We start from the raw sequence: 17763 nt of genomic DNA on the forward strand, positions 1-17763 counted from the left end.
AGAATGCGCTTTAGCAGTCACTGTCATTATCGTTACAAAACATTATGTTTGTGAACATTATTATTATTATTATTATTATTATTATCAGTACTAAAAGCCAGTCTACAGGTGGTGGAACCCAATTACAGACTAACCGAATGATATGTAAAGATTATGTATTTACATGTGTTACGAAAAATTGTTGACTATTCAGGCAGCTATTATTACTACCTTATCCTATAGGAAAGTTAAACAATTTTAATTGGCTGATTCTATTATGTTGTATATCAAGTTAGGATAGCTGCTCTTAACACACAATCGTTTACTACGAATATGTCTATGTTGTCATTAACATCATGATAGTTCAGAATCATCTGATATATTGGAGACATTAGCAGTGCATTTGTTCTAGGCGTTGGAATTTCGAACGTGTTCAATTTCCTGCTGTTGAATGATGGGGTTTTGAATAAGATTTTTGACAATGTAATTGTTGTCGTCGAATTACTAACGGAAACGGTTTTAGTACAGGTTTATTTACAATACCAACTACAAAAATGATAACACGGCCCAAGGTTGTATGTGTATGTCCACGTGGAGGTCTTGAAGAGAAGAGGACGTCTGCACACGGTGAGTGGTCGGAGAAGAAGAGGACGTCTGTACACGGTGAGTGGTCGGAGGAGAAGAGGACGTCTACACACGGTGAGTGGTCGGAGAAGAAGAGAGTCTGTTTTACGTTTCCACCGTGGCGTTTCCTCTTTAGGCTTGCGCGTTGTAACTGCCAATCCGGAGGCTGCATTATGTATGTATAACTGGTTGCCTACTTCCAGGCGGCCACAGTAGTCCCCTCCCAGTGACTACGTTTCGTAGTCGCGGAATTTCACTGGTGGCCTGGCTGTTCTTCCTGACCTTGTAGTGGTGCTCGTCGACGCAGGTGTTGTCGGGACCTGTTGCGTTGGGGGCTGCACATGAGGCGGAGTGCAGGACTCTGCCGATATGAAAGCCGGTTTTACTCGGTCCAGGCTCACTGTGGTTTCTCTACCATTCCTGCTTATTACTATCACCTTGTCCGTACGTCGTAATACGTGGTGTGGTCCGGTGTATGGTGGTTGTAGTGGCTTCCTGACTGAGTCATCTCTGAGGAAGATGTGGGAACAGTCAGACAGCTCTGGGTGGACAAAAGTCTTGTGGTGGCCATGGTGGGTTGCTGGCCTTGGTCGGACGTTGCGCATGTGGAGCCTCAACTTGTCGACGAAATTGCTGGGGTCGACTTCTGGCTCGTCGTTTGCGAAGAAAAATTCCCCCGGGATTCGTAGTTGCGTGCCGTAAGTCAGCTCGGCTGGGGAACACTGAAGGTCGTCCTTGATTGTTGTCCTTAAACCTAACAGCACCGTAGGTAGGATGTCGTACCAGTCACTGGTCTCGTGGCACATGATGGCGGCTTTGATCGTTCTGTGCCACCTCTCGATCATCCCGTTGCACTGTGGTCGGTATGGCGTGGTTCGGCAACGTTTAGTGCCCAAAAGGTCTGTGAGGGCAGACATCAGTGTGGCCTCGAACTGCCGGCCTTGGTCAGTTGTAATACGGTGGGGGCAACCAAACCGCGCAACCCAGGTTGCGTAAAAGGTTTTCGCCACCGTCTCCGCCGTCATGTCCGTCATTGGAATTACTTCTGGCCATCGGGTGAACCTGTCTGTCATCGTGAGGCAGTACCGGTGTCCCTGTGATGGTGGTAATGGCCCAACGATGTCCATGTGTACATGTTCGAATCGGCATTCTGTAAGTTCAAAATGTTTTAGGGGTGTTCTAGTGTGCCTACTCACCTTTGACCGCTGGCAAGGAAGGCATTCGCGCGCCCATTTTTTTATGTTGCGTTCCATGTATGGCCAAACGAAACTTTTATGTACCGCCTTGAATGTGGCTTTGCCGCCTGGGTGTGATTTAGAATGTACCATGTCAAATACCCTTTTTCGTAAGTGGAGGGGTATGTAGGGGCGAATTCTCCCCGTGGCTGTGTCGCACCAGATCGCCGTATCCGAATTCATGGGTGTGAGATTCTGGAGTTTCAAACTGGTACTGGAATTCAGCAGGTTTCTCAACTCCAGGTCTTGTTCTTGGGCGGAGGCGAGTTCGTCCGGGTCGATCACTGCTGCCGTGTGAACTTCGCTGATTCGGGATAATGTGTCCGCCACCATGTTGTTTTCGCCCGGTATGTGTTCTATCTCCGTAGTGAACTGACTGATGAAGTCGAGTTGGCGTAGCTGCCTCGGGGAAGCTTTCTCTGAGTTCTGTTTGAACACGTAAATCAAAGGCTTGTGGTCCGTTCTAACCGTGAAGACTCTCGCTTCTACCATGTAGCGAAAGAATTTGATGGCTTCGTATATCGCGAGCAGTTCGCGGTCGTACGTGCTGTACCTTCGTTGGGTGTTGGTCAACTTTTTTGAGAAAAATCCCAGGGGTTGCCAGTCGCCTTTAACCTCCTGCTCCAACACAGCCCCCATGGCTGTATCCGAAGCATCGGTGGTCAATCTTAATGAGGCGTTCTCGGAAGGGTGTGCTAGCAGCGCAGCACTGGACAACTCGCTCTTGCACTGGCTGAACGCTTCTTCCGCCTCGTTGGTCCAGCTGATTGGCGTCTTGTCATTTTTTTTCGAATTTCGCAGATACACATGTAGAGGTGCTTGGATAGATGCGGCATTTTTGACGAAGCGACGATAAAAGTTGATCATGCCGAGAAACTTTCGTAAGTCCTTCACAGTTTGCGGCTTAGGAAAGTCACTTATCGCCGTCACTTTCGCGGTTGCTGGACGGGTCCCGTGAGTCGAAATGCTATGTCCTAGGTACTCCACTTCACTTGCCCCGAACACGCACTTTGCTGCATTAACCACGATTTGGTGTTGCTTCAGTCTTTCAAACAGCGTTTTTAAATGTCGCACGTGCTCCTCTGGGTTCGCGGAAAAAACTAAAATATCGTCTATATATGCGAAACAAAAATCTAAATCGTTGAGCACATTATTGAGGTGTCTTTGAAAAGTTTGCGCGGCATTGCGTAGGCCAAAAGTCATCACTGTGAACTCAAATAAACCGAATGGCGTACACACTGCAGTTTTTGGGATGTCCTCGTCGGCCACTCGAATTTGGTGGTAAGCACGTACCAAATCTATCGTGGAGAACACCGTTTTTCCCTCTAGTCTGGCCGAGAAGTCCTGGATGTGTGGTATGGGGTATCTGTCTGGGATTGTTACCCCGTTCAGCCTCCGATAATCCCCACAAGGACGCCATTCCCCAGGATTCTTCTTCTGCACTAGGTGCAGTGGGCTGGCCCATGGACTGCTGGAGGGGCGACACCACCCTTGCTCCAACATGTACTGGATCTCAGCTTTGGCAGCCTTGAGTTTCTCCGGTGGTAGTCTGCGTGGTGTTTCAGCTACAGGAGGGCCTGTTGTGTATATGTGATGCACTACGGAGCTGGATATTTGACTTCCCGGACGTGGTGCTTTCGTCAATTCCGGGTATTCCGCCAGCAGGTTGTGGTAGCTGGAGGTTTTTGCCACCGTCGTAATACGTGGTACGGAGCAGGCCAATACGAAACCAGGGGAAGAGAGATGTGTCAAAGGGTCTACCAGCTTCCGGTTTCTCAGGTCCGGTAGGAGGTGGTAGTACTCGAGAAAATCGGCCCCTATTATTGGTTTCTCGACGTCCGCGAGGATGAAAACCCATTTAAAAGTTCTGCGTAGTTTCAAGTCAACCACCATGAATTTCTGGCCGAACGTGCGGATGGGTGTGTTGTTCGCTGCAAATAGGGCGGGTGTATCTTGTGTCTGTGACTGAGCCTTACCTGAAAACGTTTTCGGCAGGACTGAGACCTCTGCTCCGGTATCAACTAGGTACCTGATACCGGATTTGGGATCCGTGACGAAGAGACGATGATGACGCGCGTCGTCGTGTACCGCCTCGATACCCGACGGCGCCTCTAGTTTTCCGGCTGTACAAACGTGCAAGGTTTGAAACACTTTCGGGCGTTTACACCGAACTTGGCGTGGTAATAACAAACGCCATTTTGATCCGTGCGTTGCCTGCTGTGTGTCCTTGACCGATTTCGACGGTCATTTTGCCGTGCCATCACCAACTCCATCAATCTCTCGAGATAAGGCCGTTTCAATTTTTCATTTTCCATTGATAAAAATGTTCCCGTTTGATGGACATATAGTGTCGCCACCAAACGGTTACATTACTATATACTTAAAGTAAACTGCTAAACTGACAGCGTGTTGACAACAGAGGTTGACAGCGTTAGTTTATTAGAGTTGTGAAGAAATATTTTAGAAAAACAAAGCATAATTTTTATTTTGTTTCTACACATAAATAACAATAATAATTAAACCAAAATTGCTGGTTATAATTTTAACACTTTTCGGCTCGAAGGTTTATTTTTCAAACCTAATCTCTTTAACGAATCCGTTGTTCTTAAACAAATATTATCGAGTACAGGTTTTGCAGCTGTAGTTATAATAAATCTGCAAACTGCATCTCTGTGTTCAGTGCAGGAGAATATAGTGTTTTTAAGAAGGTGAGGATGTATCCAGTCAATTAATTTTTTGCAAATATTTTCCCCTTTCAGGCAAGGTACTAAATTTTGAATTGTTGATGTTAATTTATAAATAACGCCAACAAAACGCTCGTTAGGACTTATTAGTCCGCCTCGATTTTGATAAGTAATTAATTTTAAAAGCGGTCCTGGTGTTGTTGTGGATAAAAATTGTCTGCTACATTCATCACAAGCAAATTTTTGTTCTACCTTCTTGATAATATATCCGGACAAAAATGCAACAGATGCAGACATAATATTATTTGCAGGTATGAAATATTCACTCAAGTGGTAGATTTCATCTCTTATAATGATGGGTAAGAGTATCTCCTCGTCAATTTCGTCACTGTTTTCTTCATTTCTTTTTTCCAAAGTTGAAATAGTAGATCTACTAACATAACCACTTTTTTCTGCTGGATTTGACGATGCAGAAACTTTTACAATTCCGCAACGGAGAATTTGCCGTAGTGCATATTCCGCTGCCCTGGCATCTGTTTGGTCCTGCGAACCACCTCTCAATCTGATATGGGAAAATGTAGCTTCTATGGCATCAGAACTAAATGAACGTGTCAATACGTAATAAAATCCTGCTTGGGTAAGCAAAAACTTGATGCATAAGTAAGTACTTTTAGAGGTGAACTGAAGTGCATGGGCAGTCTCTTTACTAAGTCCCTTTAAACCAATCCGCGCTGAACAGTTCTGGATGTCTTCAATATAATTTGGAAACGTGATATTTAACCAATGGAGACGTTCATCATCAACATTTATAAACGGAGCAACGCTGCTGTCTAAAGAATGAATATAATGTTGTTTGTTTGATACATTATGCACTTGAAAAAAATTATACATCATTTCCATAAAGTTTACAGTGCTGGAGACTCCTGAGAAATTACTGTCACCTGAATCTTTTAAAAATCTTAGTGATGAAGTAACTGTAGGATGAAATACTTGAATTGCTCTTAGTACGTTCATCTTTTCGAAATTTGATGGGAATAAATGTTTTTTCGTTAGGTATTTTACAGGTTTTACAGGCATATCCTTCTGTAATTCATAAAGTTGTTTGAGATAACCTGACGAAATCATGCCTTCTGAAGAAAATAAATTATGATCTAAAAACAAATTTCTGGCATTTTTTATGGCATGACAGAAATCAAAACTCAAGAATAATGGAAGTTGTTCTAAAATAGGATGATTAATGCAATTTTTTAGAGAGTCATCACCAAATTTTTTGAACAGGGCAACATTTATTGATGCGTTATCTGTAACAAGTCTCAGAACAATAAATCCACAATCTGTTACAAATTGTAACACATTCTTAGTCAGTGAATATAACTCATCTGCCGTCAACGTAGAATGGAAGAAGTAACCTGTAGGTATGGTATACCTTGTGGACAATCCGTGTATCACAAAACAAAGCATTTTGTTTGCCACTTTAGGTTTTTCACCAATTGTTTTTTCAGGTTTTGATGTGTCAAGACCATAAATTCTATCTTCTGATCGGCTATAATGTAGTTTTTCAGTGATTGTCATGTCATCTAGAATTAAAGAGCAGACTCTTTCTATTGGTTGAGATAGTTGTGCTATCTCAGTACATAAACGTTTCTTAATTAGTTCATTTTGCCCCTGGTAATCACCTATGTACCTTGAAATGGTGGCTTTGGAGGGTAGTTTAATCAAATTGTTATGACAAAATTTATAGCCTTTAGGGCTGCAGAATCTCCATACTGTACACATACGGACGGTAATTTCTGACCATCTTGGTATTTTTTTATTATAATTTTTTAGAATGTCTAAAATAAATAAAGATTTTTCATCTGCATTGGTTGCATTCTCAATAATTTTCTCAATGTTTAATGTTTTTAATGTAGTGACCTGTTCTTCCAAATGATTTACTTTTGATAGACATTGCGAATATTTTGCCTGCATTCTCTTAAGCTGTAACTTTAATACCTTACATTGATATTTGAGATCCTGAAACTCTTTGTTTTCATCAGACTGCATTTGTGAAATTTGATTAGAATTTTGTTGTTCTAAAACTACAGTCGGCTTTAGACTTGGTAGGATGTTAGTAGAATCAGTAATCTGAAATATATAAGGCTATAGTAAAGTGTATGTTGCCAACGGAAATTTGTTTTTATCTACGTTAAAAGTGGGAACTGCGTTTTTGCAAAGGCGCATTCGTTTTGCTTTGGCATCGAAACAGTCTCTTCCAAAATGGTTGGAACATAACACTGTGTAATCACTTATTTTACTCGAATCTACAATAATGTTTTAACGAGTTGTTACATTTTTTCCATTTTACAAACCACAAACTAATTTTAACGACTCCATCCATTTGTTTCGCACATTAACATCATTTGGAATGCTAAAAAATGGTTTTTCTGCATTTCCGCAAACAAAACATTTTCGTCCCATCGTGGAAATATCAAATGAATTTGAAAAAGTCAAATTTACATTTGAAAATGATAGTTCACGTAGAGCTATGGAGATGGCGCAGTCGTATGTTCACCGCGGCCTCCTTTGCGGGAACAACTTTTTACAAAATTGAAACGGCCTTATCTCGAGAGATTGATGGAGTTGGTGATGGCCGTGCTTGAGGACTGCGCCCTCTCGTGTTGGTTAGATGAGTTACGGCTATCGACAAGGCCGCCATCTGTTTCTGGAGGTCTGCAATTACCGTAATGAGGTTAGTTTCCTGCGTTGGTACGATGGTGTTCTGCCGCGTCGTGTCGCTGGTGGCGCCTATCGCGTTGATACTGGAAGCCATAGCGTTGCTTCTGTGTATTTCCGCCAATTTGTCCGCGATTTCTGCCATCTTTTCCAGCGGTACTCCCTCGCTCGCAGACAGCACGAGTTGGACATGTGGTGGAAGTCGCTGTAGCCAGAGCGTTTTTACGACTTCGCTATTCATCTGTTGCCCCGCGAGTGCCTTCATTTCGCGGAATAACTGGGATGGTTGTCGGTCCCCTAGCTCCATCTCGTTTATCAGCTTTCGTAGCTGCTTCTCCTGTGAGTCGGTGTAGGCGGCTATCAGTTTCTTCTTAATTGTGTCGTACCTCTCTTTGTCTGGTGGGTTCGCTACGATGTCTGTGACTGGCTGGAGTGTGCTCTAGCTTCCGGATGGCTTCTTGCTGTTTTTCGAGTTGCTGTTGCAGTTCTTCGGCAGTCGGCATGTTCGTACCCGTAGTTCTTCGATCACGTCGGGGTCACCAATTGTAATTGTTGTCGTCGAATTACTAACGGAAACGGTTTTAGTACAGGTTTATTTACAATACCAACTACAAAAATGATAACACGGCCCAAGGTTGTATGTGTATGTCCACGTGGAGGTCTTGAAGAGAAGAGGACGTCTGCACACGGTGAGTGGTCGGAGAAGAAGAGGACGTCTGTACACGGTGAGTGGTCGGAGGAGAAGAGGACGTCTACACACGGTGAGTGGTCGGAGAAGAAGAGAGTCTGTTTTACGTTTCCACCGTGGCGTTTCCTCTTTAGGCTTGCGCGTTGTAACTGCCAATCCGGGGGCTGCATTATGTATGTATAACTGGTTGCCTACTTCCAGGCGGCCACAACAATAAATAAGGACTATCGATTTTATTCGTTAATATTTGTGTTAAAAATTTTAACGAAAAATATTTTCTTCTTTTAATTAGCTGAGGCAGTTGAACTTCTTGTAGTAAAATATCATGTGGATAACCTCTCTCAGGATATTGGTTGTTAGAAACGAAGAAGATGAATTTAGCAAACCGTCGCTGAACTTTTTCAAGACTAGAGATATGTATTTGATGGATAGGCGACCACACAACACTGGCATACTCCAGGCGAGATCGAACCAATGTTTTGTATAATAGAATAAGAGTATCGACGCTGTTCAAATATTTACCGTTGCGTAATATAAAACCAAGAGCTTTACAAGCTGAAGAAACTGTATTTTCTATGTGATACCTAAATGTGAGCTTGTTGTCATAAGTTACGCCCAAATCTTTAAAAGTGTCGGAACGATTAATTATTGTACCATCTACAGAATAATCGAAAAGTAGAACATCAGTTTTCTTAGTAAAGCTTATAGTAAAACATTTTTCTCCATTTAAAAGCAAATTGTTGTCAGTACACCACCGTTGAAGTATATCGATGTTACCCTGCAGTTTAATGCAGTCTTCCAGCGTATCAACTTGACAATATATTTTCAAATCATCCGCATAAAGTAAATGAGGAATGTTTAGTCTCGAAGATAAGTCGTCTATATACACAATGAAAAACAAAGGTCCCAAAACAGATCCTTGAGGAACGCCCGAAATTTGTTTAAATAATTTAGATTTATAACCCCGGTACTGTACATATGAAGATCTATCATACAGATATGATGATATCAGATTCAATAAATCCTGTGACAACCCGAAGTGTTCCAATTTAGCTATAAGCAAATTGTGATCGACTTGATCGAAAGCCTTCGACAAATCGGCATACAATACATCAACCTGTTTTCCCTGATCGATATGTTCACAAAGAAATTGCGTGATAGATATTAAATTTGTGACCGTTGATCTTTTTGCCACAAAACCATGCTGACATAAAAAAACCTGATTGAAAATGTGACGGGACATCCTTTCATGCATTATAAGTTCAAAGACTTTACTAAAGTTATTAATTATAGATATAGGTCTGTAATTTTTTACTTGGGACCTATTACCTTTTTTGAAAATTGGACAAACACGAGCAATTTTCCAGTCAGAAGGAAAGGTACTTGTTTTGAGTATTTGATTAAAAATTATTTTTAGAGGATAAGCTAAAGCCGATTTACAGTCTGAGACAATAAAGGCTGGAATTAAACCTGGTCCAGTTATTAAATTAGGTTTTATTTTAGAAATAGACATCAAAATTTCTTCTTCTGTAATATTATTTTTTATATGTAAGGTTTTTGGATATAGCGCAATATTATTATCAGAGATAACGGAAGAGTTATTCACCGAGAACGAATCCGAAAAACAATCCGCAAATGCGTCAACGATTTGTTGTGGCTGAGTAATTATTTCATCACCAGACTTCATAACAGAGGGGATGGATGTACTATTGTTAATCGAATTTATGTAGCTCCAGAAACGTTTCGGATTAAATTTGATATCGTTGTTCAATTTTTTAATATAAGCTGAGTAGGCAGTCTTAATATCAGCTTTTATTTTACTCCTTAATCGTTTAAACTCATTGTAATCGTCATTTTTGTTATATTTTTTAAACTTTCGCCAGACTGCATGTGCAAGGAAGAAACCAAAATGTTAGGGTCAGAAATATTTAGAAGAAACGACCAATTAACCAGTGCCAATTCATTGTACAAGTCATGTAGTCTAGCTTTTCTAAAATTGTACTCAAGAACACCAGTAGATGAATATTTAGTTGTTTTTGACTTGAGCGATTCTACTACAATTTCGAGAGCTGTATGATAATCATTTTCAGCGAGAATTAAATCGTTTGCCTTCGAGACTTTACATTGCTTGCTACACAACACGAGGTCTAGCAATCTATTCATTTTATTTGTAACACGATTTTGTTGACTTAAATTGAAAAAAGATATAAATGATGAATAGGATGCATGGATAGAAGAGCTCGGTTGGTGATGTGACCAGTCAATAAATTCCGGGATATTGAAGTCACCTAAGATGAGCAGGTCGGAATCATATAGTTCGTGCATTGACATAAGCGAGTCGAATAAGATGGAGTAACTGTTGGTAGGACACGATGGCGGAATATATAAAACACATATATATGTGCAACGACAGTTATTAAATATCTTTACCAGTAATACATCGATAGTCGGAACTTTATGGATATCATTACAAATACTATAGACATCTAAATTAATTGCTTTAATATTATGTCGTATTCCCAATAATACCCCACCTCCTCTCCTGTAGTTTAAAACAGTAAATTTACGATCGGATCTAAATATCTGGTAAGAATTTAAATCAATGATTTCACCATCTTTTACACTATCGTGTAACCACGTTTCAGTCAGTACGATGATATCGTAAGGTACCTGAGTTGTTGCATGAAATAAGTCTTTTAATTTTGTATTAACACCTCCTACATTCTGGTAGTAACAAATAAGATTAGAATTATAGATATAAGGTTGCGGGAGTTGTAGTCCAGGTGACGTATTTAAGACCATCGAGGAAGTAGGAGGTATTGGTGTTTGAGGAGAAGCAGTTGAAGAGACTGGTTGCTACAAGTCGCTTAAGCCGAAAACTTCTGATTTTACTTTCCGAATTAAATTTTTGTAAAAACAACAATTCTCGTAGTCCCAGCTAGCATGAGAGATCTGTTCTGTATTTAAGTTATCCCTAGCCTGAATACTAGAGCAGTTGATGCATTTCCATTGATCATTTTGAGCTTTACACTCTTTTAACTCATGTTCTTTAGAGCATTTTGGACAAGAAAGAGTTTTCTTACAAGTTTTTACAGAGTGATTAAAACCATTGCACTTGTAACAACGCAAAACATCTACAGCATCGTAAATATTGCAGCCGTCCAAACCAATTAGACAGTGGCCTAGGTTCAGTGCTTTTTTATATGAGGAAATGTCGACTTGCAGTATTATTTGATGTAGGTTTCGTCGTCTTTTTATAGGCAAATATTTTAAGAGAGTACACTGCGAATTATCTGAAAATATATGTTTATTTTGTTTCAATAGGTAAGGTACTATCATTTCTTCACTTATATCCTCTGATATACCTGAAATACGAATTCTTGGTAAGGGTGTCTTGACATCACGAATGTCATAATTTTCGTTTAAATTGTTATCATGTGCAAGTTTTTTAAATTCACCAGGGTTTTGGCATTTTAAAAATACACCACCATTTTTTATGGGTTTGACTTTCGCAATTCCGATTTCATCAGAAATTCCAGGGCTGATTGATGTTAGAATGTCAGATTTAGTTTGAGCAATACTTTGAGCTCCATTTTTTGGTTTGACTACAATGGCAGACGCGTTTTTGAGGGTAGCAGCATACGATGCAACTGATTCTGTGGGAATTTGTAATTCACGATTATGATAGTGTTGATTCATGAACATGCTGTTACTAAACATTGATATACAAAATAAGCCTCTAATAAGTCTGTGTAGTATAGAAAAACCAATCTGTATGTCGCCTTCTACAATCCTGAACTTCGTATTTGTTCAACGATCTCGTCAATGCATACCACTACCTGATCTTAATATCCGTAATGATAAAAGTCTTGACTGAATGCGAGACAGTGATGAATCCAACAATTAATAATAGTAATTGAGCTCCTTAAGCTTAACTGTGATTATCTACGTGCATAAAAGCCTTAAGCCTAATTGTTACTCGCTGTCCGCAAAGGTCGGTTTTGCCTTTTGAAGATATCCTGACAATTGTAATTAAATTATGAAATTATGTTGAAAAATCAAAAGCTCTTCAGACATCTTATTATTTTTACGCATTTACTGATAACCTTTAAAGTTGAGTGTCTATTTGGAATGTGTTACTGTCTTTGGACGCCTCGTTGCAAAGAAAATTCAGCAATGCTAGCTTACTTAGAACGTAACTTAATTCTTCATCAAGTATAGTGTTGTCAGTAATCTGAGTCACGATTTTTTTAATATCTTAGAATTCAGATTTTGTCTGTTTAGGTAATCTTATCAGATTTAATATTTCTTCTTAGCTATTTTAACAAAAACTCCTCAATTGAACCAATTTTTCCACGTTTAATTTTAGTTATTAAGTCCTCTTCTGAGATTTATGACACCTCATCATTTTTCGTCTTCGAGTATAATTTCAATCATTTTAAAACAACTTAAGAGAATCTGTCTTAAGTAAATAAACCAGTTGCAGTAAAACACAAACAAACAAAATTTCCAAAAAAGGTTCGTAAATTTCAGGGTAATTTACGGTAATTTAAAAAACACTGCATCATCATATCAGTTTAATTTATATGACTATTAGCTACACGTAAAGTTTAGATTTAGCGGAAACAAATTTACAAACATTATAAGCTGAGAGTAAACAAATTTTTGTACAGAGACTCCATTAACTTGATAAACACTAGTAAATGATGGACAATCACAAGTATGTATTTTTAATAAGCACTAACAACCCTCGAATAAACCACACAATGGGACATAAAATAATCATCGTGAATCTACTTGTCAAAAAATGTAATAGATATTCGAGATTTGCATTAATATATGAATAATACCACCGAAAACCAATTGACACCGCATCCAGAGTCACCCACTTTCTAACATGAAAACTAACGCTGTGATTACCACGGACTTGTTCCAAGTGTTAGAACCTCTTCTCGTTGTAGCAAGAGTCGCAGGTTTTCTGCCTGTAACATCCGAGAAAAAAGGGTCCCAGTACAGCATTGAAGAATCCTTAAAATTCAAAATCTACAGTTACGTCCTGGCTACAATTTTAAGTAATTTATTAAAAACCACAAATTTGTCAGAAAATCATTTTTTTCCTTGCAGCGGTCCTCGCACTATTAGGTCTAAATGAAGACCTACCCATCGAACACTCCATAAGAATGAAAAACTCTCTCATTAAGTACATAGTTGTAGTTGATTTGGGAGAAATCGTCGTTACGGTTTTCACAGGAGTTCTCACGACACCATTTAAACTGAAATACTTTTGGAAAATTTTAAACAGCTTCACTAAAATGGAAAAAGTGTTTTCAATCCATCGTACTTCAGACGAACGCCAACGTTCTATTTTATACATGGGAGTTTCATTAACCATTGTCGCTTTTGTTCTAGCTTATGACGCGGTATTGTGGATCATAAATGCATCAGACATGAGTGTCTTTTTTAAACGATACACCGCCCTCTACATTTTGTACTTTCTAGTTTTCATCCAAGAATTTCCGTTTTACTTTTTTGCCAGGTTGGTAAAACGAAACATCGAAAATTTAAACGGAGCTTTAAAACGTGGTTTAGAAGAAGTACTAAGAACCCAGAACAAACAATGGGCACCCATTATAAAACTTGGTCAGGAACATCCCGTCAATAATGCCACAGGTACTGGAATTTGTAGTAGTTTTTTTATCAACCTTCCACTTCAGGACTCACATACGATCGGCTCACCGATTATATGAAGTTAGTTGAAGAAATTGATGACACCATAGAAGCAACTAATGACTTCTGTGCAGTTCATACACTAGTAAGGCGATGCTTTATCAAGAAAATTTCTAAATGTGCATTTGTAGTTGATTTTATTCAGCTGTTTACTACATTTGGTAGTAACACCATACTTCCTTTTAGTAGAAATTTGCAATGGTGGTTACCTTCCTTTCACGTTTCTACAACTTGTGTGGATTTTTGTCCACACTTGTCGACTCATGGTGATCGTTGAAATCTGCCAAAGTGGCGTCAATGAGTATCAAAAAACCATAAATCTAGTTCTTAAATTGTGGACATCCCCACTCCCTCTTAATATCAAAGAACAAGTTGAAATCCTCACAGTCCAAATATCGAACAAAAAGATCAAATTTTCTTCGTTTGGAATGATGAAGATTAGCCGATCCATTTTGACAGCTGTGCGACATGATACAGTGTGTCTTTACCATAATTATAATATTTTTTTGTTTGTAGTTTGGTGGTTCTGTTACTACTTTCCTAGTCATTTTATTCCAGTATGGAGGTACTAAAGGTACCGTCTACGTTCGTAGTTAGAGTTTTAAAACAAGTATAATTCAGTACAGTTTGCTAAATATTCTATCACTTGACTGCATCAGAATCATCCAGTATGTCGTGATAGAACTAAGAATCTAAAACAGCGTGTGGAAAACTGTCACTTTCTACTCACAGAAATAATTAGGTGCCTGTTAATAGTAGGTAGAGCATATGCCGATAGTACTTTTTTTCGACTAACTAGAAGGAGAAGAATTTCACCCTGAAACATCCGTAGAAATTTCTGATGATAACTTTAATAAACTTACTTCTTTTCTCACAGCTTGATTCAACTTACAACACATTACACGAGCTACTAAATTCCTCAAATTTAAAACCTGTAAATTGATAATAATAAAACGATTTAACTAACAATACATTTCACTTTTTTCTCTAGTCGATGACCAACCTCTACTACTACTAGAAGTCTTGAAACATGTAAAGAAATCCACAGAAAGTAAACGTAGTTGAAAATGTGGACTTCGTTATTTGTTAGAATTACGAACAACTCATATGGACATATTACCAAATGGATGTAACAGCTCAAAATTATCATTGTAATAGTACCATTAAAGCATTTGTTGATATTATCAATTAGTTCACTCATGCAGCTGTAACTTGTTATGACAGAAGAGATACTATGGGGACTGATTTCTGCAAATATATTATCAATAAGCGTGTAATGACAAAAAGTACATGAACTTTTTGTATTTAAAATTTCTTTTAAGTGGTTATCAATCGACAAAATCCTCGCTTGCGTCATTATCACGATAATCCAATACTGTAGTTCTTGCACTATCACAACCGCATAGAGAACATATAAAGCAAAATAATTATTCGCACCCGTCCAATAGTTATTACCCCACATAAATAGATCGAGAATGCAAAAAACAGGGAAGATTATTACTAATACACAAATTATACATTTAGACTGTCTACAGATTTTCTCATTGATGAGTGGAAATATCAAATTATCAATTTTTTCCAAGTTATCAAAAATAATACCGATATACTGATACTTAAAAGGCGTTGAAATCACAAATATGGATGCACTTGTGATGACTTCGCTAACATCGAAAGCAGCAATTGCAAAGTCAGCAGTGCCTCTAAATCCCAAAGATGTGAAAGAAGCCACCTGCATATCATGAAGAAAGCCCCAAGAAGCCCAAGAAGCTAAAAAAAACAATTTATAACTGATACTATTGACCACGAACATACCGAGAAGTATTAAAATAAATACATTAAAACCGTAAATATTCCATGACCAATAAAGTGTGTAAGTATTTTTAGTCTTATAATAGTTGATAGGGAATAATCCCATTGTTCTAAACAGCTTTAGTGAAGGTATAAACGCCTTGAAAAGTCTTGGGTTAAGTAGACTTTTTTGTCTGAACATGTTGAAAAATGGAAAAGAAATTATTGTCGTCCTAGCCTATACCTAAACGTAGATTAATTTGTCGATAAGACACACCCTTTCGTATCAAGCAATAATTTTTTCATGGGTTTTAATTGTACTGAAAAAAGATCTGTAGCGAACGGGACACTAATTAATTGCAACCAAATCTAATGAGTAGAGTATAAAATTCAAAATAATTTTTTACACAATTCTTGGGATAAATGACAAATTTAGTTATTTCTATTTCTACTTTTATATATAAAAATATATTCTGATTTCTAGTTGATATCTGCGGTATGCCACTTCACGTTGTTTTAAATTTCTTACAAAACTTTTATAAAGTGTTGTACAAGAACGATCCAGTAGGCAATAATAGAACTAAAAATCTAAAATCAATGTTAATAAAATATGTCCGAAACAGCTTACAGCAAAAATTAATTCTCTATTAATTTTGGTAAGTGCATATGATGACAGTCGAATTTTCCTTCGGCTAATTAGAAAAAGTAGATGTTCAATCTAAAACACTCTATCAGCTTTCTATTACTAAATAGGCAAACTTACGTTTTGTTTCACATCTTGCTCCATAGGAGACAATGTCATTACCACCACAAAATTTCGCAAACGCTGATTCTATTTACAAAATGATAAAACATTTATATAAAGATTAAACATTCGAACTAACCGTTTGTTCTAATTTATGAGAAGCTTCTACGATTACTATGAGTCTGCTAATGTGCAAGAAAATCCACAACAAGGGGACATAATTCAGAAAACTAGTTCCTGTGCTGTTCATAACCACAAGAAGCTGATATGGAGATACAACCAAACGTGCATAACAGTTTAAAATGATTATAGAAACTATATAACTAAAGCATTTGTTGATGTTACTAATTGCTTCAAAAACCATACTGTAGCTTATGGTGACCGAAGACATAAAATGTTGATTTACTTCTGAAAATATATTATTAGTCGTAAACGCAGGAAAAATATTAACATCACACTTCTTTTCTTAAAATGACTCCTCAGACACCTCTCTATACCTAACATTTTAGCTTTTGCCAGTATCAAAAAAATCCAGTACTGTAGTTGATGTACCACCACAACAGTATACAAAACGTAGAAAGCAAAGTAATTGTTTAAACCTTGCCAGGAGTTTAAATTCCACATAAACAAGTCAAGGATGTACAAGGTTAGCAAATAAGTTAACAATATGAAAATCGCAAATTTCGACATCTTGCAAATTTCTTCGTTTAGAATCGGAGGAATCAAACGATCCACGGTTTTAAAATTATCGATAATACCATACACGTGTTTATATCTGAAAGGTGTTGTCAGTACGAAAATAAATGAGGTTATGATAGCTTCAACGACATCGAAACAATTAATGATAAAATCTAAGGTGTCTTTGAAACCAAAAGCATGGAAATAATCGACTTGTAAATCTCTAATGGCACCCCACGTAGCCCAGCTTGCTAAAAGCATCTTAATTAGACTTAAACATTTAATAATTGGACGTACCTACGTACCAAAGAGTATTATCACGAATAAATGAGAATAGTAGATTTCCCAAGACCATTTGATTACATACATTGTTTTGAGTTTGTAATATCTCACAGGGAACAGACACATGATTCTTGAAAGTTTCATTATAGGTGAAAACGCGTTGAAAAGTTTTGGGTGCACCGTAATTTTCTGTGTAAACATCCTAAGTAGAGAACTACCCCTCGTAAAAAGTATTCTTTACTGAATTCATTACATTAACGTTTCTGAAAGCTTGCCATAAACGTTGACTTCTGTTATTGATTATAACTATCAAATTATCAGCGGGATCATAAAAATGAAAAAGTCTAACCATTTCGATTACCGATAATAATAAAAACTGGACTAAAGCTATTTAGATAAAACTTCCCTTGTAGCAAAAATTTATGCTGCAATAGTATACTAAATACTCACATAATTTTTGGAAAATGAATTCAACGATTTTGATTGAATTGACCCAAATGCGGGCATAAATTGACTTTTATGGCACAAATCAGTCAAAAATTGCTAAACAACGATTAATTCATTTACATTAATTAATTATTCAAACAAGTTCCGATATTCAATAGTTTTATTCAAGTTGGG

At 38.0% G+C, this 17763-nt stretch overlaps 2 protein-coding genes and 1 long non-coding RNA gene across 5 annotated transcripts; 2 read left to right on the forward strand and 1 right to left on the reverse strand.

Moving 5' to 3' along the window:
• Nucleotides 1-4249: 4249 nt before the first annotated feature.
• LOC135142257 (uncharacterized) lies at nt 4250-6383 on the forward strand. Of its 3 annotated transcripts, none has more exons than XR_010282484.1 (4): nt 4250-4881; nt 4939-5140; nt 5197-5937; nt 6025-6383. It is a non-coding gene; the product is annotated as an uncharacterized LOC135142257 (long non-coding RNA). The 3 variants fall into 3 exon arrangements; XR_010282483.1 differs by having other exon boundaries at nt 4250-4546; nt 4598-4881; nt 4939-5937; XR_010282482.1 differs by having other exon boundaries at nt 4939-5937.
• Nucleotides 6384-12819: 6436 nt separating this feature from the next.
• Nucleotides 12820-14246, forward strand: LOC135142115 (gustatory receptor for sugar taste 43a-like). The gene is made up of 5 exons (XM_064073781.1): nt 12820-12994; nt 13047-13583; nt 13625-13734; nt 13781-14110; nt 14166-14246. The coding sequence occupies exons 1-5, from the start codon at nt 12820-12822 to the stop codon at nt 14244-14246; spliced, it is 1233 nt and encodes a 410-aa protein (XP_063929851.1).
• A 141-nt stretch (nt 14247-14387) lies between these two features.
• LOC135142116 (uncharacterized) lies at nt 14388-17343 on the reverse strand. Its single transcript, XM_064073782.1, has 6 exons — nt 17166-17343; nt 16680-17111; nt 15249-15416; nt 14653-14897; nt 14513-14581; nt 14388-14444 (listed from the first exon to the last, which is right to left on the reverse strand). The coding sequence occupies exons 1-6, from the start codon at nt 17341-17343 to the stop codon at nt 14388-14390; spliced, it is 1149 nt and encodes a 382-aa protein (XP_063929852.1).
• Nucleotides 17344-17763: the final 420 nt, after the last annotated feature.

The sequence above is a fragment of the Zophobas morio genome, unplaced genomic scaffold, assembly GCF_036711695.1.
Source record: "Zophobas morio isolate AGI-343-1 ecotype UQ-CSIRO unplaced genomic scaffold, CSIRO_AGI_Zmor_V1 ptg000046l, whole genome shotgun sequence".
NCBI classification, from domain to species: domain Eukaryota; kingdom Metazoa; phylum Arthropoda; class Insecta; order Coleoptera; family Tenebrionidae; genus Zophobas; species Zophobas morio.